This window comes from Schistocerca gregaria, chromosome 2 (assembly GCF_023897955.1).
Source record: "Schistocerca gregaria isolate iqSchGreg1 chromosome 2, iqSchGreg1.2, whole genome shotgun sequence".
In the NCBI taxonomy this organism is placed as follows: domain Eukaryota; kingdom Metazoa; phylum Arthropoda; class Insecta; order Orthoptera; family Acrididae; genus Schistocerca; species Schistocerca gregaria.
This window is the reverse complement of record NC_064921.1, coordinates 748,074,988-748,097,147: the sequence shown is the minus strand read 5'-3', so window position 1 is coordinate 748,097,147 and position 22,160 is coordinate 748,074,988. Positions and strand designations below refer to the sequence as shown.

Genomic DNA, 22,160 nt, shown 5'->3' with positions numbered 1-22,160 from the left:
TATCAATGGAGAGACGTCTACAGACGTTAAAGTAACTTATGGTGTGCCTCAGGGGAGTGTTATGGGACCATTGCTTTTCACAATATATACAAATGACCTAGTAGATAGTGTCGTGGATGCTGCTGTAGTATACAGAGAAGTTGCAGCGTTAGAAAATTGTAGCGAAATGCAGGAAGATCTGCAGCGGATAGGCACTTTGTGCAGGGAGTGGCAACTGACCCTTAACATAGACAAATGTAATGTATTGCGAATAAATAGAAAGAAGGATCCTTTATTGTATGATTATATGATAGCGGAACAAACACTGGTAGCAGTTACTTCTGTAAAATATCTGGGAGTATGCGTGCGGAACGATTTGAAGTGGAAGGATCATATAAAATTAATTGTTGGTAAGGCGGGTACCAGGTTGAGATTCGTTGGGAGAGTCCTTAGAAAATATAGTCCATCAACAAAGGAGGTGGTTTACAAAACACTCGTTCGACCTATACTTGAGTATTGCTCATCAGTGTGGGATCCGTACCAGATCAGGTTGACGGAGGAGATAGAGAAGATCCAAAGATGAGCAGCGCGTTTCGTCACAGGGTTATTTGGAAACCGTGATAGCGTTATGGAGATGTTTTGCAAACTCAAGTGGCAGACTCTGCAAGAGAGGCGCTCTGCATCGTGGTGTAGCTTGCTCGCCAGGTTTCGAGAGGGTGCGTTTCTGGATGAGGTATTGAATATATTGCTTCCCCCTACTTATACCTCCCGAGGAGATCACGAGTGCAAAATTAGAGAGATTAGAGCGCTCACGGAGGCTTTCAGACAGTCGTTCTTCCCGCGAACCATACGCGACTGGAACAGGAAAGGGAGGTAATGACAGTGGCATGTAAAGTGCCCTCCGCCACACACCGTTGGGTGGCTTGCGGATTATAAACGTAGATGTAGATGTAGACGTACACACACACACACACACACACACACACACACACACACACACACACACACACACACACACACACACACACACAGAAGGAAGATTTTTTTGTGCCTGTCTCTGCCTCATTGCATAAATAACAGTGTATCCTTTTCATATTATTGTTGTTCTAATGTGGACTTTCGAATGAGGAAAGTCATTTCTGCTGGTAAACTTCGCTGACACCTTTCTGGTTTTACTTGCTTCTCATCATTATTAGCTTTAAAATTATTTCCTTTTAAAGCATGTCTGTGGCTGAAGGCCCCAGCCACATTTTAATTTCAGGTTTTTTATTTATAATATATTTTTATTTTTTTGAGACAGGGTATTATGCTTCTTTGGTATCAGTATTTGACTGCATCTCTGGATCTACACAGAAAAATGTCTGTCAGAACTGATTTATGTATCACAAGTTAAGCTGGTTCAGTAAAGAACAGTTCCATATGCGCAGTTAAACTGAATAAAGCTATGTCAATAAAAGGGAGTGATTTTTTTCAAGTGAAACTTTAGGTACGAGTATTATCATAAAGAATACAATTCAAATGTGCAGAAAGAAATGGCTGAATACAATTTACTCAGCTATAAGATGACTGTGAAATAGTATTAGCAGTAGTAGTAGTAGTAGTAGTAGTAGTAGAGGGGTTTTGGGCGCAAGACAGCAAGGTCTTCAGCGCCCATTCAGTAACATAGTGAGACGGGTGTCAAGAAAAATCCCAGAACAGGAATATAAAACGAAAGAGAAAACATGGATAACAATCGTTGAAAAACATGTGCTCACCCACACCAAAGCGTGGGATGAAGCAGAGCGTCAGCAGTAAAACATGGACAACACAGGAAGAAAATGTTAGAGGGAGCTAAAACAATGTAGCAGATGGAAGTGGCTGGCTGACGGCAAGGAAAAAATGGGAGGAGTCGGCCACTCTGCAATACACTAAAACCTCCAGCCTAAAAGTTTAGGCCAGAGTCCAGACACATCACAAAACTTAAAAACCCTAGACACACACGTCTCATCATTAGCTAAAACAGAAGGCAGATCCCCATCAACTTGTGCTTCTGCCCGTGCATCACGGTATAAAATGCAGTCTGTTAAAATGTGCCGGACAAAGATGTGCACACCACAAGCATCACAAAACGGAGGATCCTCCCGCCGTAATAAAAAGCTATGTGTGAGAGGACGTGTGAGGGCCACCTCCTCCCGCCTGAGCAACCGGCAGGAGGAACGCCACGGCCGAGTGGTTGACTTTATCAACCGAAGTTTATTGGCCGTCACCACCAGCCATTTATCCTCCCACAACTCCATGCACTTCCTGTGGAGTGCAGCGATGACTGACTGCAAGGGAATAGGACACTGGACCACATCCTGCTCTCTGCAGGCCTCCTTGTCAGCCCGATCGGCCTGTTCATTGCCCCATATGCCGACATGACCAGGCACCCAGCAGAAGGATACTTCTGTACCCCGCCGTTGGAGCAAGTACAGTTGGTCATGTATCAGCTGGACCATCTCCTCACTCGGGTACAGGTTCTGCAGTGATTGTAAGGCACTAAGAGAATCGGATAAGAGAAGAAATCGATCGCCCCGGACACGATTCATCTGCTCCAGTACCTTCAGGATCGCGTGGACCTCCGCTGCGAAAACGGTATATTCAGCAGGGAGGCGAATCCGGGTAACTTGATCAGGCAACACTACAAAACAGCCAAGGAAATTCTCCTGTTTGGAGCCATCAGTGTAAACGACAGTGAAACTGTGATGCACATCTAAAATGTTAAAAAACAGAGATTGGAATGTAAAATCTGGTGTGCGATCTTTCTTAAAATTAGTCAAATATAAAATAAGTTTGGGTCTCCGGAGGAGCCACGGTGGAGGTCTGCTCCAACCGCTACGCAAAACACGAAGACCAGCCATAGACATCTCAGTGAGGCAATCCTATGCGCGAATCCCATAGGGCTGCGTCGCACGTTGCCGGTTATGAAATAACTGTGCCAGAGGAGGCTGAGCAACGGTATGGTATGCAGGGGTGTATGGTGTGGACAAAGTTTTATACGCCTGGCGCACTGTAAGTAGCCGTCGCCGCATATGAAGTGGCGGTTCACCAGCCTCTGCACAGAGGCTCGCTTTGGGGCTAGTTCGGAATGTCCCAGTGGCCAACCGAAGCCCTTCATGGTGCACAATGTCCAACATCTTTAAGTAAGAAGGTCTCGCAGACCCATACACCGTGCACCCATAATCAAGCCGAGATCACACAAACGCCCTGTAAAACTGGAGCAGACAAGTCCTGTCAGCTCCCCATGTACTGTGGTTAAGACATTTTAAAATACTTAAACCCTTAAGTGACCGCCGTTTCAGGTCTTTAAGATGAAGTAACCAAAGGATGACCTCTTTTTTTGAAGAAGCACCGTAAGAAATTTTCATTTTTAATGTGATGTTGTTGTTGTTGTGGTCTTCAGTCCTGAGACTGATTTGATGCAGCTCTCCATGCTACTCTGTCCTGTGCAAGCTTCTTCATCTCCCAGTACCTACTCCAACATACATCCTTCTGAATCTGCTTGGTGTATTCATCTTTTGGTCTCCCTCTATGATTTTTACCCTCCATGCTGCCCTCAAATACTAAATTGGTGATCCCTTGATGCCTCAGAACATGTCCTACCAATTAATCGCTTCTTCTAGTCAAGTTGTGCCACAAACTCCTCTTCCCCCCCCCCCCCCCCCCCCCCAATCCCATTCAATACCTCCTCATTACTTATGTGATCTACCCATCTAATCTTCAGCATTCCTCTGTAGTACCACATTTTGAAAGCTTCTATTCTCTTCTTGTCTAAACTATTTATCGTCCATGTTTCACTTCCAAACATGGCTGCACTCCATACAAATACAATCAGAAGACTTCCTGTCACTTAAATCTATACTCGATGTTAACAAATTTCTCTTCTTCGTAAACACTTTCCTCGCCATTGCCAGTCTACATTTTATATCCTCTCTACTTCGACCATCATCGGTTAGTTTGCTCCCTAAATAGCAAAACTCCTTTACTACTTTAAGTGTCTCATTTCCTAATCTAATACCCTCTGCACCACCTGACTTAATTCGACTACATTCCATTATCCTCGTTTTGCTTTTGTTGATGTTCATCTTATACCCTCCTTTCAAGACACTATCCATTTCGTTCAACTGCTCTTCCAAGTCCTTTGCTGTCTCTGACAGAATTACGATGTCATCGGCGAACCCCAAAGTTATTTCTTCTCCATGGATTTTAATACCTACTCTGAACTTTTCTTTTGTTTCCTTTATTGCTTGCTCAATATACAGATTGAATAACATCGAGGAGAGGCTACAACACTGTCTCACTCCCTTCCCAACCACTGCTTCCCTTTCATGCCCCTCAACTCTTATAACTGCCATTTGGTTTGTATATAAATTGTAAATAGCCTTTCGCTCCCAGTATTTTACCCCTGCCACCTTCAGAATTTGAAAGAGAGTATTCCAGTCAACCTTGTCAAAAGCTTTCTCCAAGTCTACAAATGCTAGAAATGTAGGTTTGCCTTTTCCTTAATCTAGCTTCTAAGATAAGTTGTAAGATCAGTATTGCCTTACGTGTTCCAATATGTTCCAATATTTCTATGGAATCCAAACTGATCTTCGCCGAGGTCAGCTTCTACTAGTTTTTCCATTCGTCTGTGAAGAATTCGCGGTAGTATTTTGCAGCCATGACTTATTAAACTGATAGTTCAGTAATTTTCACATCTGTCAACACCTGCTTTCTTTGGGATTGAAATTATTACATTCTTCTTGAAGTCTGATGGTATTTTGCCTGTCTCATACATCTTGCTCACCAGATGGTAGAGTTTTGTCAGGACTGGCTCTCCCAAGGCTGTCAGTAGTTCTAATGGAATGTTATCTACTCTCGAGGCCATGTTTCGACTCAGGTCTTTCAGTACTCTGTCAGACTCTTCACGCAGTATCATTTATCCCATTTCATCTTCATCTGACTCCTCTTCCATTTCCATAAAATTGTCCTCAAGTACATCACCCTTGTATAGACCCTCTATATAGTCCTTCCACCTTTCTGCTTTCCCTTCTTTGCTTAGAACTGGGTTTCCATCTGAGCTTTTGATATTCATACAAGTGGTTCTCTTTTCTCCAAAGGTCTCTTTAATTTTCCTGTAAGCTGTATCTATCTTACCCCTAGTGAGATGAGCCTCTACATCGTTACATTTGTCCTCTAGCCATCCTTGCTTAGCCATTTTGCACTTCCTGTCGATCTCATTTTTGGGATGTTTGTATTCCTTTTTGCCTGCTTCATTTACTGCATTTTTATATTTTCTCCTTTCATCAATTAAATTCAATATTTCTTCTGTTACCCAAGGATTTCTACTAGCCCTCGTCTTTTTACCTACTTGATCCTCAGCTGCCTTCACTGTTTCATTCCTCAAAGCTACCCATTCTTCTTCTACTGTATTTCTTTCCCCAATTCCTGTCAATTGTTCCCTTATGCTCTCCTTGAAACTGTGTGCAACCTCTGGTTTAGTCAGTTTATCCAGGTCCCATCTCCTTAAATCGCCACCTTTTTGCAGTTTCTTACATTTTAATCTACAATTCATAACCAATAGATTGTGGTCAGAGTCCACATCTGCCCCTGGAAATGTCTTACAATTTAACACCTGGTTCCTAAATCTCTGTCTTACCATTATATAATCTATCTGAAACCTGTCAGTATCTCCAGGCTTCTTCCATGTATACAACCTTCTTTTGTGATTCTTGAACCAAGTGTTAGTTATGATTAAGTTGTGCTCTGTGCAAAATTCTACCAGGCGGCTTCCTCTTTCATTTCTTACCCCCAATCCATATTCACCTACTATGTTTCCTTCCCTTCCTTTTCCTACTATTGAATTCCAGTCACCCATGACTATTAAATTTTCGTCTCACTTCACTATCTGAATAACTTCTTTTATTTCATCATTCATTTCTTCAATTTCTTCGTCACTTGCAGAGCTATATAAACTTGTACTACTGTAGTAGGCATGGGCTTCGTGTCTATCTTGGCTTCAATAATGCTTTCGCTATGCTGTTTGTAGTAGCTTACCCGCATTACTATTTTTTTTATTCATTATTAAACCTACTCCTGCATTACCCATATTTGACTTCGTATTTATGACCCTGTATTCGCCTGACCAAAAGTCTTGTTCCTCCTGCCACTGAACGTCACTAATTCCCACTATATCTAACTTTAACCTATACATTTCCCTTTTTAAATTTTCTAACCTACCTGCCCGATTAAGGGATCTGACATTCCATGCTCCAACCTGTAGAACGCCAGTTTTCTTTCTCCTGATAACGATTCCTCTTGAGTAGTCCCCGCCCGGAGATTGCCAGATCAGTCAATCATCCAGACTGTTGCCCCTACAACTACTGAAAAGGCTGCTGCCCCTCTTCAGGAACCACACGTTTGTCTGGCTCTCAACAGATACCCCTCCGATGTGGATGCACCTACGGTACGGCTATCTGTATCGCTGAGGCACGCAAGCCTCCCCACCAACGGCAAGGTCCATGGTTCATATTCTGGCTAATTAGAATTACAAACTGTTTAATTGATATAAAGTATGTGCCTAAAGAGTTAACATTTTATCCATTCTAAACTTATGTCATTTATTGGTAGTCTAGAGTTTGGTAATACAAAGAGAAATAAAGTAAACAAAAATGTACATTGATTTTTATCTTCACTTCCTTTTTTGCTGCCTATCAAGTGAGTAGTCTATGTTAATGCTATTTTTAATTGTCTTCAACACCACCAACATAACACACCTGTATCATCTTCATTTCTTCCTTTCTGGCACTATTTCCATATTAAGTCATCTGAGCCATTCATAGCATTGGATATGTAACAATTACTGAATCCTTTTCTTATAGCTTATTTTAGATTCTACCCCGGGCAGTAAGTTCCCAGTAGCCCAGAACAAATATTTGAAATTTCTTCATCTTCCCTCTGGAGTGATGGCATAGTCTCCTTGAAGAAAGCACTCACTGTAAAGGTGCTTAGGCCACACTCACTGTAAAGCTGCTGTAGGCCAACCCACAAAAACGGTTTATTCAAACAACATCCATTACTTGAATTGTAAGTTCATGTGACCAAGAATTATCGTCAGGTCTGTGTTGTTCTTTGATATGAGATCCTTACTTTCATGGATGAGGTGTCTGCTGAAAGAATTCAGTACAAAAATTTTCTGTATGTTAAGCAAAGAGAGTGGTATTCTGTTCCAAACAACCTCCAACCAATCTAGTTTAAGGCCATTTGGTTAAAACAACAGTTGTGATTGCAATAACATTTGCTTATTATGACCAGTTTCGGCTTCTGTTAAGGGGGGTAGGACATCAAACGGCCCGACTTGGAGCAAGAGAGGCATCACAGGACATTTTAGTTTCCAGTGTCTATACTTTTACAAATAAATTCATAAAACTTTCAGCATCACCAGGAAGGATTCAGGATTCACGCTCATTGCAGTGGAAGTTTGAAAACATAACAAAAAAAAATATTTTTTAGGTGTGAAATTTCATCATTTTTTCACTTACTAATGGCTACATTCGTCGCTATAGGTACACTTTTCTTCATAAGTTAGAGAGATTCTTCGATGAATTTTGCACATCATACATACCATACTCACAGGTGTATGAAACTCTAGAATTTGTTTAATTTGTGAAAGAAAACGAATGAACTGTTATATTTTAAACTTCCATGTTTAGGAAAAACACAAGTTTTATAGTTAATTACCTCAATTTTTACCACAGTTTTTAATAGATTTCAAAAATTCTAGAGTTTCATACACATTTAAGTATTGTTTGTATGCTGTGCACAATTCATTGAAGAATCTCTCTTACTTATGAAGAAAAGTGTAGCTATAGCAACAAATACTGCCATTAGTAAGTGAAAAAAAGATGAAATTTCAATAGTGAAAAAAATTATTTCATTATATTTTCGAACTTCCACTGCTATGAGTGTGAATTCTGAATCCTTCCTGGTCATGCTGACAAACTTTTATGAATTTTTTTGTAAAAGTATAGACAGTGGAAATTAAAATGTCCTGTGGCGCCTCTCCTGCTCCAAGTTGGTCTGTTTGATGTTCTACCCCCCTTAAAGCCATCCTCAGATTTTTTGGAACCCCTATGGCTCGTGCTGGCACTTCCTCAGTTTTTCACATGATACCATGCCATTGTGACAAACTGAAGAGCTGCCAGCACCAGCCATAGGGGCCCCAAAAAATCTGAGGATGACTTTAACATAAGCTGAAACCAGTCTTAACAAACTAATGTTATTGCGATCTCGACTGTTGTTTCAACCAAATTATAGCACCAGATCACTGTCTTGATGGCAAATGTTGTCTTAATTTATGGAGCATAAGGTCATTCGTCATCCATCACATTTTGTAAGATAAGCCTTACATGCAGTTTTTCTTATTGTATGGTTTTCCTGTGAAGAATCATATATGGCAGGAACTTCCTTCAACCTATTAGCACCCACTAGCATTACTGTTATTCTGGCCTGTTACTGAATTGGTTTCAGAACATTTTCGACACCCTTGATGTTGACAGTAATGTTAAGATTGCTTTTTAACTCCAGCTTCTTCATATGGATAATTTTCTTCATATGGATAATTTCGTGACTAATTGGGAAGTATTCAGTGTTTTTCTCACACATGCTGATCAACCTAGTGCTCAAATTCATGAAACATTTCCTGGCTCAGTCCCCTGAAAAATTGGTGTGTAGAACTGGCATTCTTTAATTTATTCTTCATCTGACACCACCTATTAACATTAGCTTGTTTGACACCAAATTTTCTTCCAGCTGTAAAGTTGTCTGTGGTCTCTACTTCATAAATTATCATTGTACAGTGCACGTGAACAAATTGTGGTCACGATCTCATGGAACAGTCATGGCTGTGAGTTGAATCCATTATCCTTTGCTGTAATTCACAGTTCTTACAGAGCTGGTCATATAAGCAAACTGAATGACAGCAGTACATTGTCCTCTCTGGCTCCTTACAGCTGAATTGGCAGAAATCGTATCATTGTGTGTTAACACTGTAGAGAACCATGAAAATCACCAGAGCTGTAGAGTAATAGCAACCTTAGAACCATTGTTGAAGCTCAAGATTCAAATATTCTGTGTGAACATATTTTTGTTCGCATTAATTTGTCTTCTGCAGCAGCATATACTGTTGTTGAGTATTTGTCCAATTTTAATGTCCTTTCAATTCCAAGTACGACTGGGTTCAAGTAAACTGTGATTTAATCAAGGTAGATGTCCATATAAAGCCAAGATATATGCTATACATTCCCATGGTTGGTAGCAGGACGAAATTTGCTACCCACTTGTCATAAATTGACCTATTACACAATGTAAAAATGTTGACCTCAGGAATAATGGTTTAATCTGTGAATGTCATTTTACATTTGCATTTTTAAACAAATTAGGGAAAAACTTTGTCATTTAGTCAGATAAATACAGTATGTGTCATTGCTTATTGTTTTTAATTTGATGAGCACAAATAACTTTTTATTTTAATGTTTTATAAGTCATTGAATGGCATGAGGCTGAGATTCCATGTGTTATCTCTTTGCTTCACCAGTCGGTCATGTCATATGGAAAAGCTGGGAAAGCAGTAACCAGAGTCTTCAGTTTCATGTCGTAAATGACTGATATTTAACATTTGGAAAAAAATTCTACATGGAATATGGATTTACAGATGAAATTATCATCTTACATAGAACAGTAGAGAGGATTAGACAAGTATGGTTTCATATATGATGTAGTGGATAGAATTTATGCAGATATGCACATGATTTTACAGGATTACATAGACTAGGCTATACATAGAGAAACAACTTTAGGATGGATCAAGGCCAGCAAATTATGAAGTCTTACAGTGTGGAGGACTGAATTATCAAGGTAAATTTAAATATGTTCAGTCATTATTGATCTGGAGTCTCAAAGTATTATCAAAAAGTCAATCAAGGGGTAGTCTTGTTTGCTTCAGGATCTGGCATATGAAATGACCCTCAGTGGTGATGTCAGGTCCATTAACAGCCATCCAGGACATCAGATTGCAGCAACATATATAACAGTTGTATAACATATTTAGAAATTTAACATAATTATCCTCCTAGATTTCAGATCATACACCAAAAAATTTAGTTTTGCACTGACAATTGAAGAAGACGGGGGTTCACAGGTTTCACAAGCATCATTATTGTGACCTTACAAATTGAAATCATAAGGATTCAGGAGGGAGTAGACTAATCATCATGATACTTGCCATCAGCTTCTATGTTTTTAAATTCTCACCCAAGTTCATTTTCTGGCATGATAGGGATGTCATCATTCTAACCACAGGCCATTAGCACTTCCATACTCCATTCATAACAGCCTGCAAGTACATTGATAAAGTGTCTTTGCAGTTTGTCATGTGCATTGCTGCATTCACACAGTGTGCCATCTGTCCCACCCATTTGAACACCAATAATGCAGTTTATCAGTATCTGATTGTTGACCCTGCAGCAGAAATATTTGTAGTTTCATTATACTTTTCCAAGTGCTAGTATGAAATGTTCGTACCAGTTCTACTTGACGCCGCCAAAATTTGTGTTCATGAGGACAACAGCCGTCTCACTAATTCTGATCAGTCAATGACGCATTTGTGTGTGTTTTCAATCATTGAATACAACATCATCATAATACAACGCATTTGAGATCACAGCCTCCAAATCACACAAAACTCAGGCTGCATGTACAACTATCCAACTGTAATACAAAGTATCATCATAATAACTTACAACCAAACTAAATTAGTAAACAGTACATCTCATTATTCAGAATTACACCTTTCTGACACTCTTGCCTGTCAGTTTCATGAAAGTTTGTACTTGCTGAGTTTAGGCATTCACAGCGTGCATTTACATACCTGTAAGTACTTGTACCAAGTCTTATGTGAAAGACATGCACCAGGACTCAGCAATAGTGACATCTTGTAACAAGTATTAAACTGATTAACCCATAATTACCACAGGCAAGAAATTTAATTACATATACCTAAACACAAGCTAACGTGCAGGAGTTGCAGTGTTCAAAATTCAGCCAGTTGCTTTCTAATACATGCATTTCTGATGAGCTTATTTCTCTTGGCTTATCCTTTTTTTTGTGAACATGAACAACATAAAAAAAAACCTAGATGCTAAAATGTTACCACTCGCTGAGTCAGAAACAGGATGTGATTTTTTTTTTCCAGCAACTGCAAATCATTTACTATCATCAAAGAAGTTCTTAGTTCACAAAACCCAGGAAACCACATATATATGTGTAATTCCAGTAACTGCTTCCTCTTAATTGGAAAAATTCTTTCTGATTATTTTAGATACATACCAGCCATTACTCACACCAGAGTGAGGTATCTCCTACAGAGAATTTCTTTTCTCCAGAGATCTTAATGTTGGTCTGACGTTTTCTGTGTTTTACCTTATCTGTAAGGATGACAATATCTTCTCCTCCCAAATGGTTTCATTTATAGGCAATTTTGGTAGTGGATTCACCCATAAATTATCCTCAGATTTATTTAAGAGTAACTCTCATGGTATGGAAATGCCGTGTGACTAGGGCCTACTGTCGGTTAGATTGTTTGCCTGGTGCAAGTCTTTTGAGTTGATGCCACTTCGGCGACTTGCATGTCGATGGGAATGAACTGATGATGATAAGGACAACACAACACCCAGTCCCTAAGTGAAGAAAATCTTCGACCCAGCCAGGAATTGAACCCAGCCCATTAGGTATGACATTCCGTCACACTGACCACTCAGCTACCAAGGACGGACAGCTCTCATGAGGAGCTGTTAGTAGAAATGTGTGGTAAACTGTTCACGATTTCTTCAAACGGTGCAAGATAGTTCAGCATTGCTAAAAAAGATCAAGTGCTTGAAAGCTAGTCTGAGTGCTGTTTTCTATTATATGTTATTGTGCTCCATGCATTGTCCACTATAGGTGAGTGGTTGCCTTTCCCAAATTTTACATATTGTCCTCCTTAATACCATTGGACCAGTACTTCACAAGAAAAGCATGTTCATAATATTCTTAACTATTACAATATTCTGCTGCCTTAGTGGCCCAAAGAACAGTATCACTTTGGACGTCCCACTAACAAATCTGATCCACTGTATGTCAGTCCGTGAGTGTGGCATTCCATCTGAAAGGGTATATAAATACAACTGGATGTATGCTATGCTTATTAGGTAACAAAATCTGGAATTGCCTCTGTCGTATTAGTGTTGACATTAATTATTGGTGCAGCCACCATGCCATATATTTGTTTGATGGGAACTTGAACTGCTAGCTCCTATTGCAGCTGATATGTTCTATTGTAACTGCTTCTCTCTCTCTCTCTCTCTCTCTCTCTCTCACACACACACACACACACACACACACACATGTAAGCAATGATCTTTTTAATTGACTTTTATCTCTTCTTTTATCTGTTCCAAAATGGTGATCTAGTCACCCATACCTGTTTCTTTCATTTTGTTTTCAGTTTGTACTTTATATGACTTTTCAGTTGTTCATTAGTTTTTACTTCTCATTCAATAAGTTTATTATTTTGCCAGTTAATTTGTCCCATTTAGATAAATCATAAACCATTTGATGTCTATGTGCACCAAACTGCTCTTTTAAAAGTCTGTGTTGCTCAACTGAACTATTATTTACTAGAACTGATAATTTGTTGACAGTTTTTGTTACATCTGTCTGTGCGTGGGTAATTTCAGAAACTTGACCTGATATTGTAGTTTGCACTTATGAACTTCGCCTACCTGCATTAGTACGGTAGTCTTTCAGTCAAAAGAGCTATTTTCTTGGACATTTTCACCGTCTGTTCAATAATTTGGTTATTTGAACCAATGATTCTTCTGCTTTCACATCATGCTCAACATAACTTAATTCAGTTACTTCATCATTTGCTGCTAACAAATTGCCAGCGAAGGGGTAAAAGTCCATTTTATTATCCTAAGTTCAAGAAAAATCCAACTCAGTGACACTGTAGAATCACGGTGTACAACAAATAACAGCATGTATACAAACAAGGATGTGTTCTTGTGTATTTGTATGCCAGACACAATGGGAGTTGTGTCACATTACATGATGATTGAAAATATTTTTTTTTTTCACTTGTTTCTGTGGAAGCTCTGAAACTTGAAGGTAGGCAACATATTGGGTCCAAAAGGTAGCAAGCTGTCTCCTAGGATGAAGTTACTATGTTATATGACAAATGATGTTTACTATTCATAGACAACCTGTATATTGTCACTCTTTTATGTGGCACAAACTGGAATAATATTTATCTGTAATATGGACAATTTGATCATTTTTATGATTGAAGTGTTTTTCTTGTTTAGAATTTTGTCCGGTGCTATACCAAGCCTGATAGATACTGTTGTGGTACTCTCAGAAGATTCTGATGCACCAGTGTCTAAATGTGCAACAACTGCTGTATCTAATTTCTCTGAAAGGCTGTCATCAGATGGAGGATCATTGATCACTGTTGTAGAAAATAGGTTGCACTCACTCGTAGAGGCCCTCCCAGAGCTGCTCCACTGCCGACAAGGTAAGTTCTCCTCACAGTGGAGTTCTTTGTTGTTGCTTTATTTGAATTTTTTATATCAGTGTGATATTCCTAATAATCGAAATTGAATCATTTATGAGCCAAAAATATTAACTGTATGTATAAGTGGAGTATAGGGTTTATAACAAGAAGTATGTAAATTAGACAGTGTGATTTTGTATGTTCAGATAGGTTGATAATTCCATTTTCAAACTTTAGTATTTTGATGAGTAGTTGGCAAAGTATTTTTCTACAAATGGATTTGTAAGTCTGTATGCAACCCCAAGTTATGCTGCCTGTCAGTCTCAGAATGATCAGGTCTGAAATGGGGGTTTTGAAATAATCCTGTAACAAATTGTACACTGTCCTGACAAACAAAGTTTAGTTTTTCTGAGTGTCATCCAGAAATTAAATGTTCAGTGCACTAAATTTGCAATCAATGTACATTTAGACCCACTATCAGCAGTTTTTTTTAATACTTCACAGCAGTATCAGTATTGATATGGTGTGCTTGATGCAAAACAGTTGATATGAAAATATTGTTTCCATGATTCCTTCGTAGAATTTTTGTTAAATTTTTGTTTGTTTGTGTGTGTGTGTGTGTGGGGGGGGGGGGGGGGTTCGTTTATTGCCACATAAAAAATTACAATTTAAAAAAAAGTTGGAGTGCTAATGAAAACTACACAAGATTCAAATTCTTATGAAAAAAATGTGTACACGCCATTCCCTATGCAATCTTCTTTATTGGAGTGGCAGTGTGAATGCTAGTTTTCTTGCAGTTTAATGTGTGTTTTGGTAAGTTTGGGATTTTAAGGTCATTTATTATGTCAGGTCCAGACATACTATGATGATCCTTGTCCTAAGTTACATGAATAAACAACTTATATCCAGGTGGTTATTTGTTCAGTGATATAACATGTTAACACTAAATGATTCTTAGCTCACAAACAATGATGTGGATTTGTTACTTGCTGGAGCATTTTATTCAATTTTTCCTCCTAATTACGTGCTATATAATAATTATGCACAAGATGGGGCAAAAAAAGTGGTCCAGATGAGTGGATGTGATTAGTCATGAAAGTATGCATATAACCACACCCAACAAGATGGAGCAACTGCTGATACAGCTGAGTGAACCTTGGAGCATGTTTACACAATCTTCACCCCTGACAGAGTTGTCAGCAGAGCTCAGTCTGGTTGCGGCCCTAGCTGGCTGCTTGTATCAGAACAACCGTTGTAGTCTTCAAGAACTACGGCAGAACATTTCAGATGAGATTGAAGCAATTCCAGGAGACGAGCTTCAATCCACCTTCAATAACTTGCTAACCAGGGCACAAAAGTGCCAAGAGATGAGTGGCGGTCACTATCAACACCTGCTATAGTCAGGTTAGTACTGTATTTCCTTTCCTGTGCTGTGTTACTTTGTACCCTGGAACTCTGTTTTCTGAGCCACCTTTGTTTGCCCTATCCTAAATGTGTGTCGTGTCTGATGCTCAGTGATCCCTTCAGTGCAAATGCACACCAGCCTTGAACGCCTGCAGGAATTGGTGGGACGCCACAAGTAATGAGACTAATGATTAGTTTCTAGTATAAGTTGAGAACTTGGATCTGACAGGAACGGTTGTTAGGGTAGGCCATGTGGTTGTGGTGACCACTGTGTCTGCATGCCATAGTGGTCAGCGCATCTGCCTTGTAAGCAGGAGACCGGGTTTGAATCCTGATCCAGCACAAATTTTCAACATGTCCCGTTGATATAAATCAATGCCCACTGGCAGCTAATATCCATAATCCCTTTGTGTCTTGTTTAATAACTGTTGAAAAGTTGTAACTACTTGCTATGTTTTTTTGTAGATGAAGAACAACAACTATCTGCCTTGCATCAGTTGAAAGGTTATCTGCAGTTGCTGGCTCCTGCTCATTTGTTGCGCTTGTCTCAGTCACCTGTACATTGTCGCAAATTAGTTGATGTGTTGCTGGATGCTGCTGAGTTGGACACTTCAGGGATCTCGTTACTGGAGGACTGTGGTCTTAGAGGTAATAACAAGTGTCATGTTAGTGACCTACACACTTGTATTTTTCAGTTCTTAGCAGATATCTGTTTTTTATGTATATTATCCTATATTCCTTACATTAATAAAGTCTTCAGGTTCCCAATTTCCAACAATATTTCGAGTATGGGGCTGTTCTTGATTAAATTGTTCTATATTCTGAAAGGGCAGTTGAAAAATATGAGAGACTTTTCACTGTTTGCACTATATTGTAACTAATTGTATTAATTTGCAAAATGAAAGAGTTATAGGACTTACTATAGTTGAATTATCAATGCAAAATAGAATTATTGTTTGCGTATGAGGTCACCAGATGGGTACAAAAAACTTTTATCACCATTAGGGGGAACTTTCAGAAGAAATAAACTCTCACACAAAATGTAAGCATATGTAGTGACTTCATTACTGACTTCCTGAAAGCCAGGAAATTTAAAGACAGTATTATAGGTTTGTTACAGTTGTAACACAGGTTTCAGTGATCACTATGTTCAGATTTTTACAATGAATGTTGTAAGAGGTTCAAAATTTCATGCAATAATAAATACTGTAAGGAATTTCAGTATTGAAAATGAGGAATGTTTTGTTTTCTCTTGAGTGGAGCAAACTGTAATTGAGTATACTACTGTAATTATACGAGTGAAAATTATAAGTTTATGGACATTTTAATCATTTTTTAAAAATAGCTCTTCCCAGAAAACAGCTACATTTAACTCTGTCAAAAAACAAACAAATGTATCACATAAGGGATAAACACATCACGTCAGAATAAGATGAGTGTGTAGAAGTTCTCAAAGAAAATACTAGTACTACTTTCATTACCTACTTCAAAAGATACAAATGAGTATGAACACAAATTATTTCTAATTATGTAGCTGAAGGTTGTTAAATCACAGTGCTGTAGTACGAATCAAGAATAACAACAAACTACCAGACTACAGACATGAAGCTAGTGCTTTCAACTGTTATTTCTCAAAAATAGTACAGCAGTTGATGTCATGATTAGCATCCCTACAACATGAGAATACAGTTAGATAAAAAAAATCATCCAAAGACATTATTCATGTTTGCAGCAACACTTAAAAAGCTGTGTAAAATTATAAATGCTATACGTAATATATTCCTGGATGCTCATGAGATACCTGACGCTATCATCAAAGCTACTGCAACATTTATTGTACAACCACAAATGGACATTGTAAACTAATTGTTCGAGAGCGGTGTATTTCCAAATAGACTACAAATGGCAAAAATAACACCTCTGCATAAGAAAGGTACCAAATGTGAAATTGCTAACTGCATGCCAGTATCAGGTTTGTCAGGTTTCAGCAAAATTATGGGAAAAAATGTTCTTTAGGAGATTTAATAGCTTTATTAAGAAAAGGAATGCTGATAAATGACTCACAGTAGGGATTCAGAACTGGATAATCCAACAAATCAGAAATTTTGGACTTTTTAAATGAGATACTGATGGCAGTAGCTGATAAACGTACACTGAAGTGCCAAAGAAACTGGTATAGGGATGTGTATTCAAATACAGAGATATGTAAACAGTCATAATAGGCACTACGGTTGGCAACGTCTATATGAGACAAGTGTCTGGCGCAGTTGTTAGATTGGTTACTGTTGCTACAATGGCAGGTTATCAAGATTTAAGTGAGTTTGAATGTGGTGATATAGTCGGCGCAAGAACGATGGGACCCAACATCTCCGAGGTAGCGATGAAGTGGGAATTTTCCTGCATGACCATTTCACAAGTGTACTGTGAATATCAGAGCTCTAGTCAAATCTCTTGACATAGCTGTGGCTGGAAAAAGATCCTGCAAGAATGGGATCCAAATGTGACAGAAGTGCAATATTTCAGCAATTTTTTGCAGATTTCAATGCTTTGCCATCAACAAGTGTCAGCATGCGAACCATTGAATGAAACATCATCGATATGGGCCATATCTCGCTGCCCATACGAGGGGGGACCCAAAAGAAACTGGATTGCTGTCATACAAAATTTATTGATGAACCTTTTTACAAAATTACTTCAGTCACCTTCAAAATACCCTCCATTACATGCGATGCACTAGTCAAGTCTCTTTTCCCACTGTTGGAACATTTTTGGAACTCTTCAAGTTTGATATTGTCCAGTGCACTTCGCGAAGCTGTTTTTACCGCCTCCATATGGTCATAACACTCCCCTTTTAGCATTTTTTTTCATTCATGGAAATAGGAAAAAGTCGCACGGGGATAGGACCGGCGAATATGGAGTGTGGGGAATGACAGACCACCTCTGAGATGCCAAATAGTGGGTCACTTGTAAGGTCGTGTGTGCTGGTGCGTTGTCGTGATGCAGAAACCAGTCGCCTGATCGCCAAAGTTCCAGGTGTTTCCTCCTCACATCCTCTCGCAGACGCCTTAAAACATCCCAGTAAAAGAGCTGGTTAACAGTCTGGCCAGGGGGTATGCATTCCCAATGCACAATTCCACGAACATCAAAAAAGACAATGATCATTGTCTTCACATTTGACCTTGTCTTCACATTTGACCTCACTTTCTTTGCTATTTTTGGTCTGGGAGAGTTGAGAGTCCTCCACTGGCTTGACGCTTGCTTGGTTTCTGGGTCATACCCGTAATACCAACACTCATCCCCTGTAACGACTTTGTTCAAGAAGTTTGGATCACGTGCAGTCTCTGTTTTCAAGTCCTGACACACATTCATGCGGATGGTTTTTTTCTCCTGTGTGAGAAGGTGCAGAACAAATTTAGCAGCAACACATCTCATGTGCAAATCCTCACTCAAAATCCTCTGCTGAAATTTGGTCAACCATTTGGCGACGATCCTCGTTGATCTTTTGGCGGACCTTTCAATATTCTCCTCATTTTGCGATGTTGAAGGGTGTCCAGAACGAGCTTGGTCTTCAACACACATCTCACCACGTTTAAAGCACCCGAACCACTCGAAAACCTGTGTGCAGCTTCCTGAAGCATTTGGTGTGTCTCCATTGCAGTTTTTATAAGCAGGAAACAAAATTTCATACACACTCTTTGTTCTTTTAAAGTTGTCATAACGACTTTGCAGAGGTAACCCGCCAACAGTCAGAGAGAAACACAATACCACACTTGCACGTTCAGCTCTACACTGCTGCCGTCTGCATAGCTTTTCCATGAAGGTCTCTACTAACACCATATATCGTGAGAACCCTGCGCTACGTCTACGAGTGGCAGCGCCCTCTGAGTCCGGTTTCTTTTGGGTCTCCCCTCGTAGCTGAAGGCCCACCCATATACCCTTGATAACTGCATGACACAAAGCTTTATGCTTCGCTGGGCCTGTCATCACCGTCATTGGAGTGTTGATGACTGGAAACATGTTGCCTGGTTGGATGAGTCTCATTTCAAATTGTATCGAGCAGGTAGATGGAGACAACCTCATAAATCCATGAACCCTGCATGTCAGCAGGGGCTGTTGATGCTGGTGGAGGCTCTGTAATGGTGTGGGGCATGTGCAGTTCGAGTGATACGGGACCCCTGATACATCTAGATATGACTCTGATAGGTAACATGTACGTAAGCAACGTGTCTGGTCACTTGCATCCGTTCATGTCCATTGTGCATTCTGACGGACTTGGGCAATTCCAGCTGGACAATGCAACACCCCGCACATCCAGAGTTGCTACAGAGTGCCTCCAGAAACACTCTTCTGAGTTTAAACACTTCCACTGGCCACCAAACTCCTGAGACATGAACATTATTGGATGTATCTGGGATGCCTTGCAGTCTGCTGTTCAGTAGAGATCTCCACCCCCTCGTACTCTTACTGATTATGAACAGCCCTGCAGAATTCATGGTGTCAGTTCCCTCCACCACTACTTCAGACATTAGTCAAGTCCATGCCACGTTGTGTTGAAGCACTTCTGAGTGCTCACTGGGGCCTTACACTATATGAGGCAGGTGTTTCTTTGGTCCTTCAGTGTATGTATCTAGTATACTTCTTGATCTTAGTAAAGCCTTTGATGTTAGTGGCCATGACATTCTCTTTCATTCTAACTCCCTTACGAAAGCAGTGAAACATTGAGAATTTCTGGTTTTTACAGCCTTGAGCAAAAAAAGTAAAGTACAAAGTTCCACAGGGGTCAGTTCTGAGAAGTGTCCTATTTTTGCTGTATATAAATGACTTGGCTTAAAAAGTAACTGATGAAACCACTGTACTCTTTCCATGTGCCTTCATCGAGAATGAATTTTCAGTTTGCAGTGGAGTGTTGATTTGGAAGGTAGGAGATAAGGTACTGATGGGAGTAAAGCTGTGAGGGCAGTTTCTGGGTTGTACTTGCATAGTTCAGTCATTAGAGTACTTGCCCGCAGAAGGCAAAAGTCCCAGGATCAAGTCCCAGTCTGCTCACAGTTTTAATCTGCTGGGGAAGTTTCATGACTTCTTACTTATAATGCATACTGACGTTAAATACATTCAAAGTAAAGTAGAAACAGTTTTTGCTTGACCATTACTGTAATTGTGAGCAGTAAAGACATATGTTAGTAATGCTCCTCACTAAATGTTTATTAAATATATAACACAAGGAACTATAATAAACAGTGTGACAGCATGTAACAGAGTACTCTGGTTTTCCTAAACTCTCTTCAAAGTGCAAGTTTACATATGCCAATCACAGGAAGACATCACAAACACAGGCAGCATGTGGGGAACATGACTACATGTAATAAATTTGTGGTAGCTATGCTGTAGAACAGATTTGGGGAAAAGCAATATTTGATTAAAGAACACTTCACAAATAAATTATAATCCTTTGAAAAATGTTTTTCCTTTATCATTAGTCTGATGTGAAAATACAGTAAACAACCATTTAATGACAGCATGCAGTACACCATTCTGCTCCCGTCTTGTAACTTATTTTGTATATATTATTTGTCTACCACACTTACCCCAGTGATGCTGTCATTTAATCCAAAATGTGTATGATAGAAAGAACTTTGTACATTGATCCATTAATGATTACCTGCAGATGACGATGCTCCCATTACAAGGGTCCCGTGGCGAAGTATGCATCATCTGTTTGCACCTTCTGCTGTTGCTGCTCTGGAAAAGGTTTGCAAGCTCCTTGGAAGTTGTGGACATTTGGATACAGTAGCTGACACATTGCTGCAACTGGTCTTTGAGAAAACAGAAGCTGCTTTGATCTTAAATATGGTAATTGCAGGTATGTTTTCTATAGTTAACAACTTTTTCTTTGCATTCGGTTGTTGTCTCCCTCTTTTTTTTTCTATTCAAAGTTTTAATCTGATTTGACTTTGTGTTTCTGAAGTTAGTTCGAACTATTTTTAAAACTGAGAAATTGTGTTAATATTGGGTGTCTGATCACTAGAGGCTACTTCTGTAGATTACATTTATAAGAAACTGACTACTGCTAATCTGATCACACTGATGATCATAACAATTACATTTGGATTTTGGATTACTATAAAAGAAAAAAAAACTACTTTTAAAAATTGACTGTGCCTCCTCTTACACTACTCAGGTGTTGTTTTTGCCTAATATCTCTCAAACATTATGTTCATGTAACTGTACACAGTCCACTATCAGCTATCTGTCACTGAAGAAAATCAAGCTCTGTTTAATAAAAATTTAAGTTATTCAGAATTTCCATCCCTGATTCAAAATATTGTAATAAACTGTAGAAGCTTTTTTCAGTTTTCATGCTATTTTCCATTTCCTATTTGATGTATATTGGTAGTCTGTTACAGAATTCCACACCAAAGCACAAAAATCCATTCTGAATCCCCAGGTAGTGATGCATTGTGTATAAGGAAACTAATATTACTTTTGATACTTTGGTTGTGTATTTTTCACAATTCATCCTAAATTTGCTCTCCTTATTAATCATGGGTGTCATTAGGGAGTGTATCTACCAAAGAATAGAAAAACATACTCTTTGTATCTACTGTAAATTTGTAAACAACAAATTGGGAAGAAATGTTTTAAGTAGGCTACTGTGGAAAAAAGCGGCTTGGAAAGGACTCTGCAGCTTCTTTAACATTGTAATTGCTTGAAAACACACAACTTGCTGAAGTACATGGCATTAATTTCTTGAAGTGACCTGCTAGAATTTGACTTAGTTACTTAACATCAAAATTGATTATATTCAATGAGGTTGTACATATTTTGTGTGCAAAATAGATAATTTAATCTGGGGCCCAATCTTGAAGAGATTCTGAACTTTTGCTGTTTGGTTTTGAGATCGTACATCCTGTCATAGTGGGCTGATGCTTTGTACAACAACAGTAATACCCATTTTGAAACATGATCGGCTGATGAAACGTGCTCAGCTATTCAGCCAGATAGCATTGTCCAAATGGTGCCATATTTCAACAAGCTGACTTGTCGTCATCTTCAGGTGATACTGAGGGCTGATTATCTTCTGCTGTATGCTATCTTCCTGCAGAAGATAGTCATCAGGAATTCCAGAAAATTGCAACAAATCAACTTGCCTAAATATCAAATGACTTGGATCGCCTTGAGAATATTTCAAAAC

General features: G+C 39.2%; 1 protein-coding gene across 2 annotated transcripts in view; it reads left to right on the top strand.

Moving 5' to 3' along the window:
* LOC126334925 (TELO2-interacting protein 1 homolog) overlaps window positions 1–22,160 on the top strand; it is a 139,203-nt gene that overhangs the window by 59,931 nt on the left and 57,112 nt on the right. For both annotated transcript variants that reach the window (XM_049997647.1, XM_049997646.1), the window contains exons 7-9: window positions 13,377–13,585; window positions 15,434–15,616; window positions 20,634–20,828. In XM_049997647.1, coding sequence (XP_049853604.1) covers window positions 13,377–13,585; window positions 15,434–15,616; window positions 20,634–20,828 — 587 coding nt within the window. The remainder of the gene's footprint in view (window positions 1–13,376; window positions 13,586–15,433; window positions 15,617–20,633; window positions 20,829–22,160) is intronic.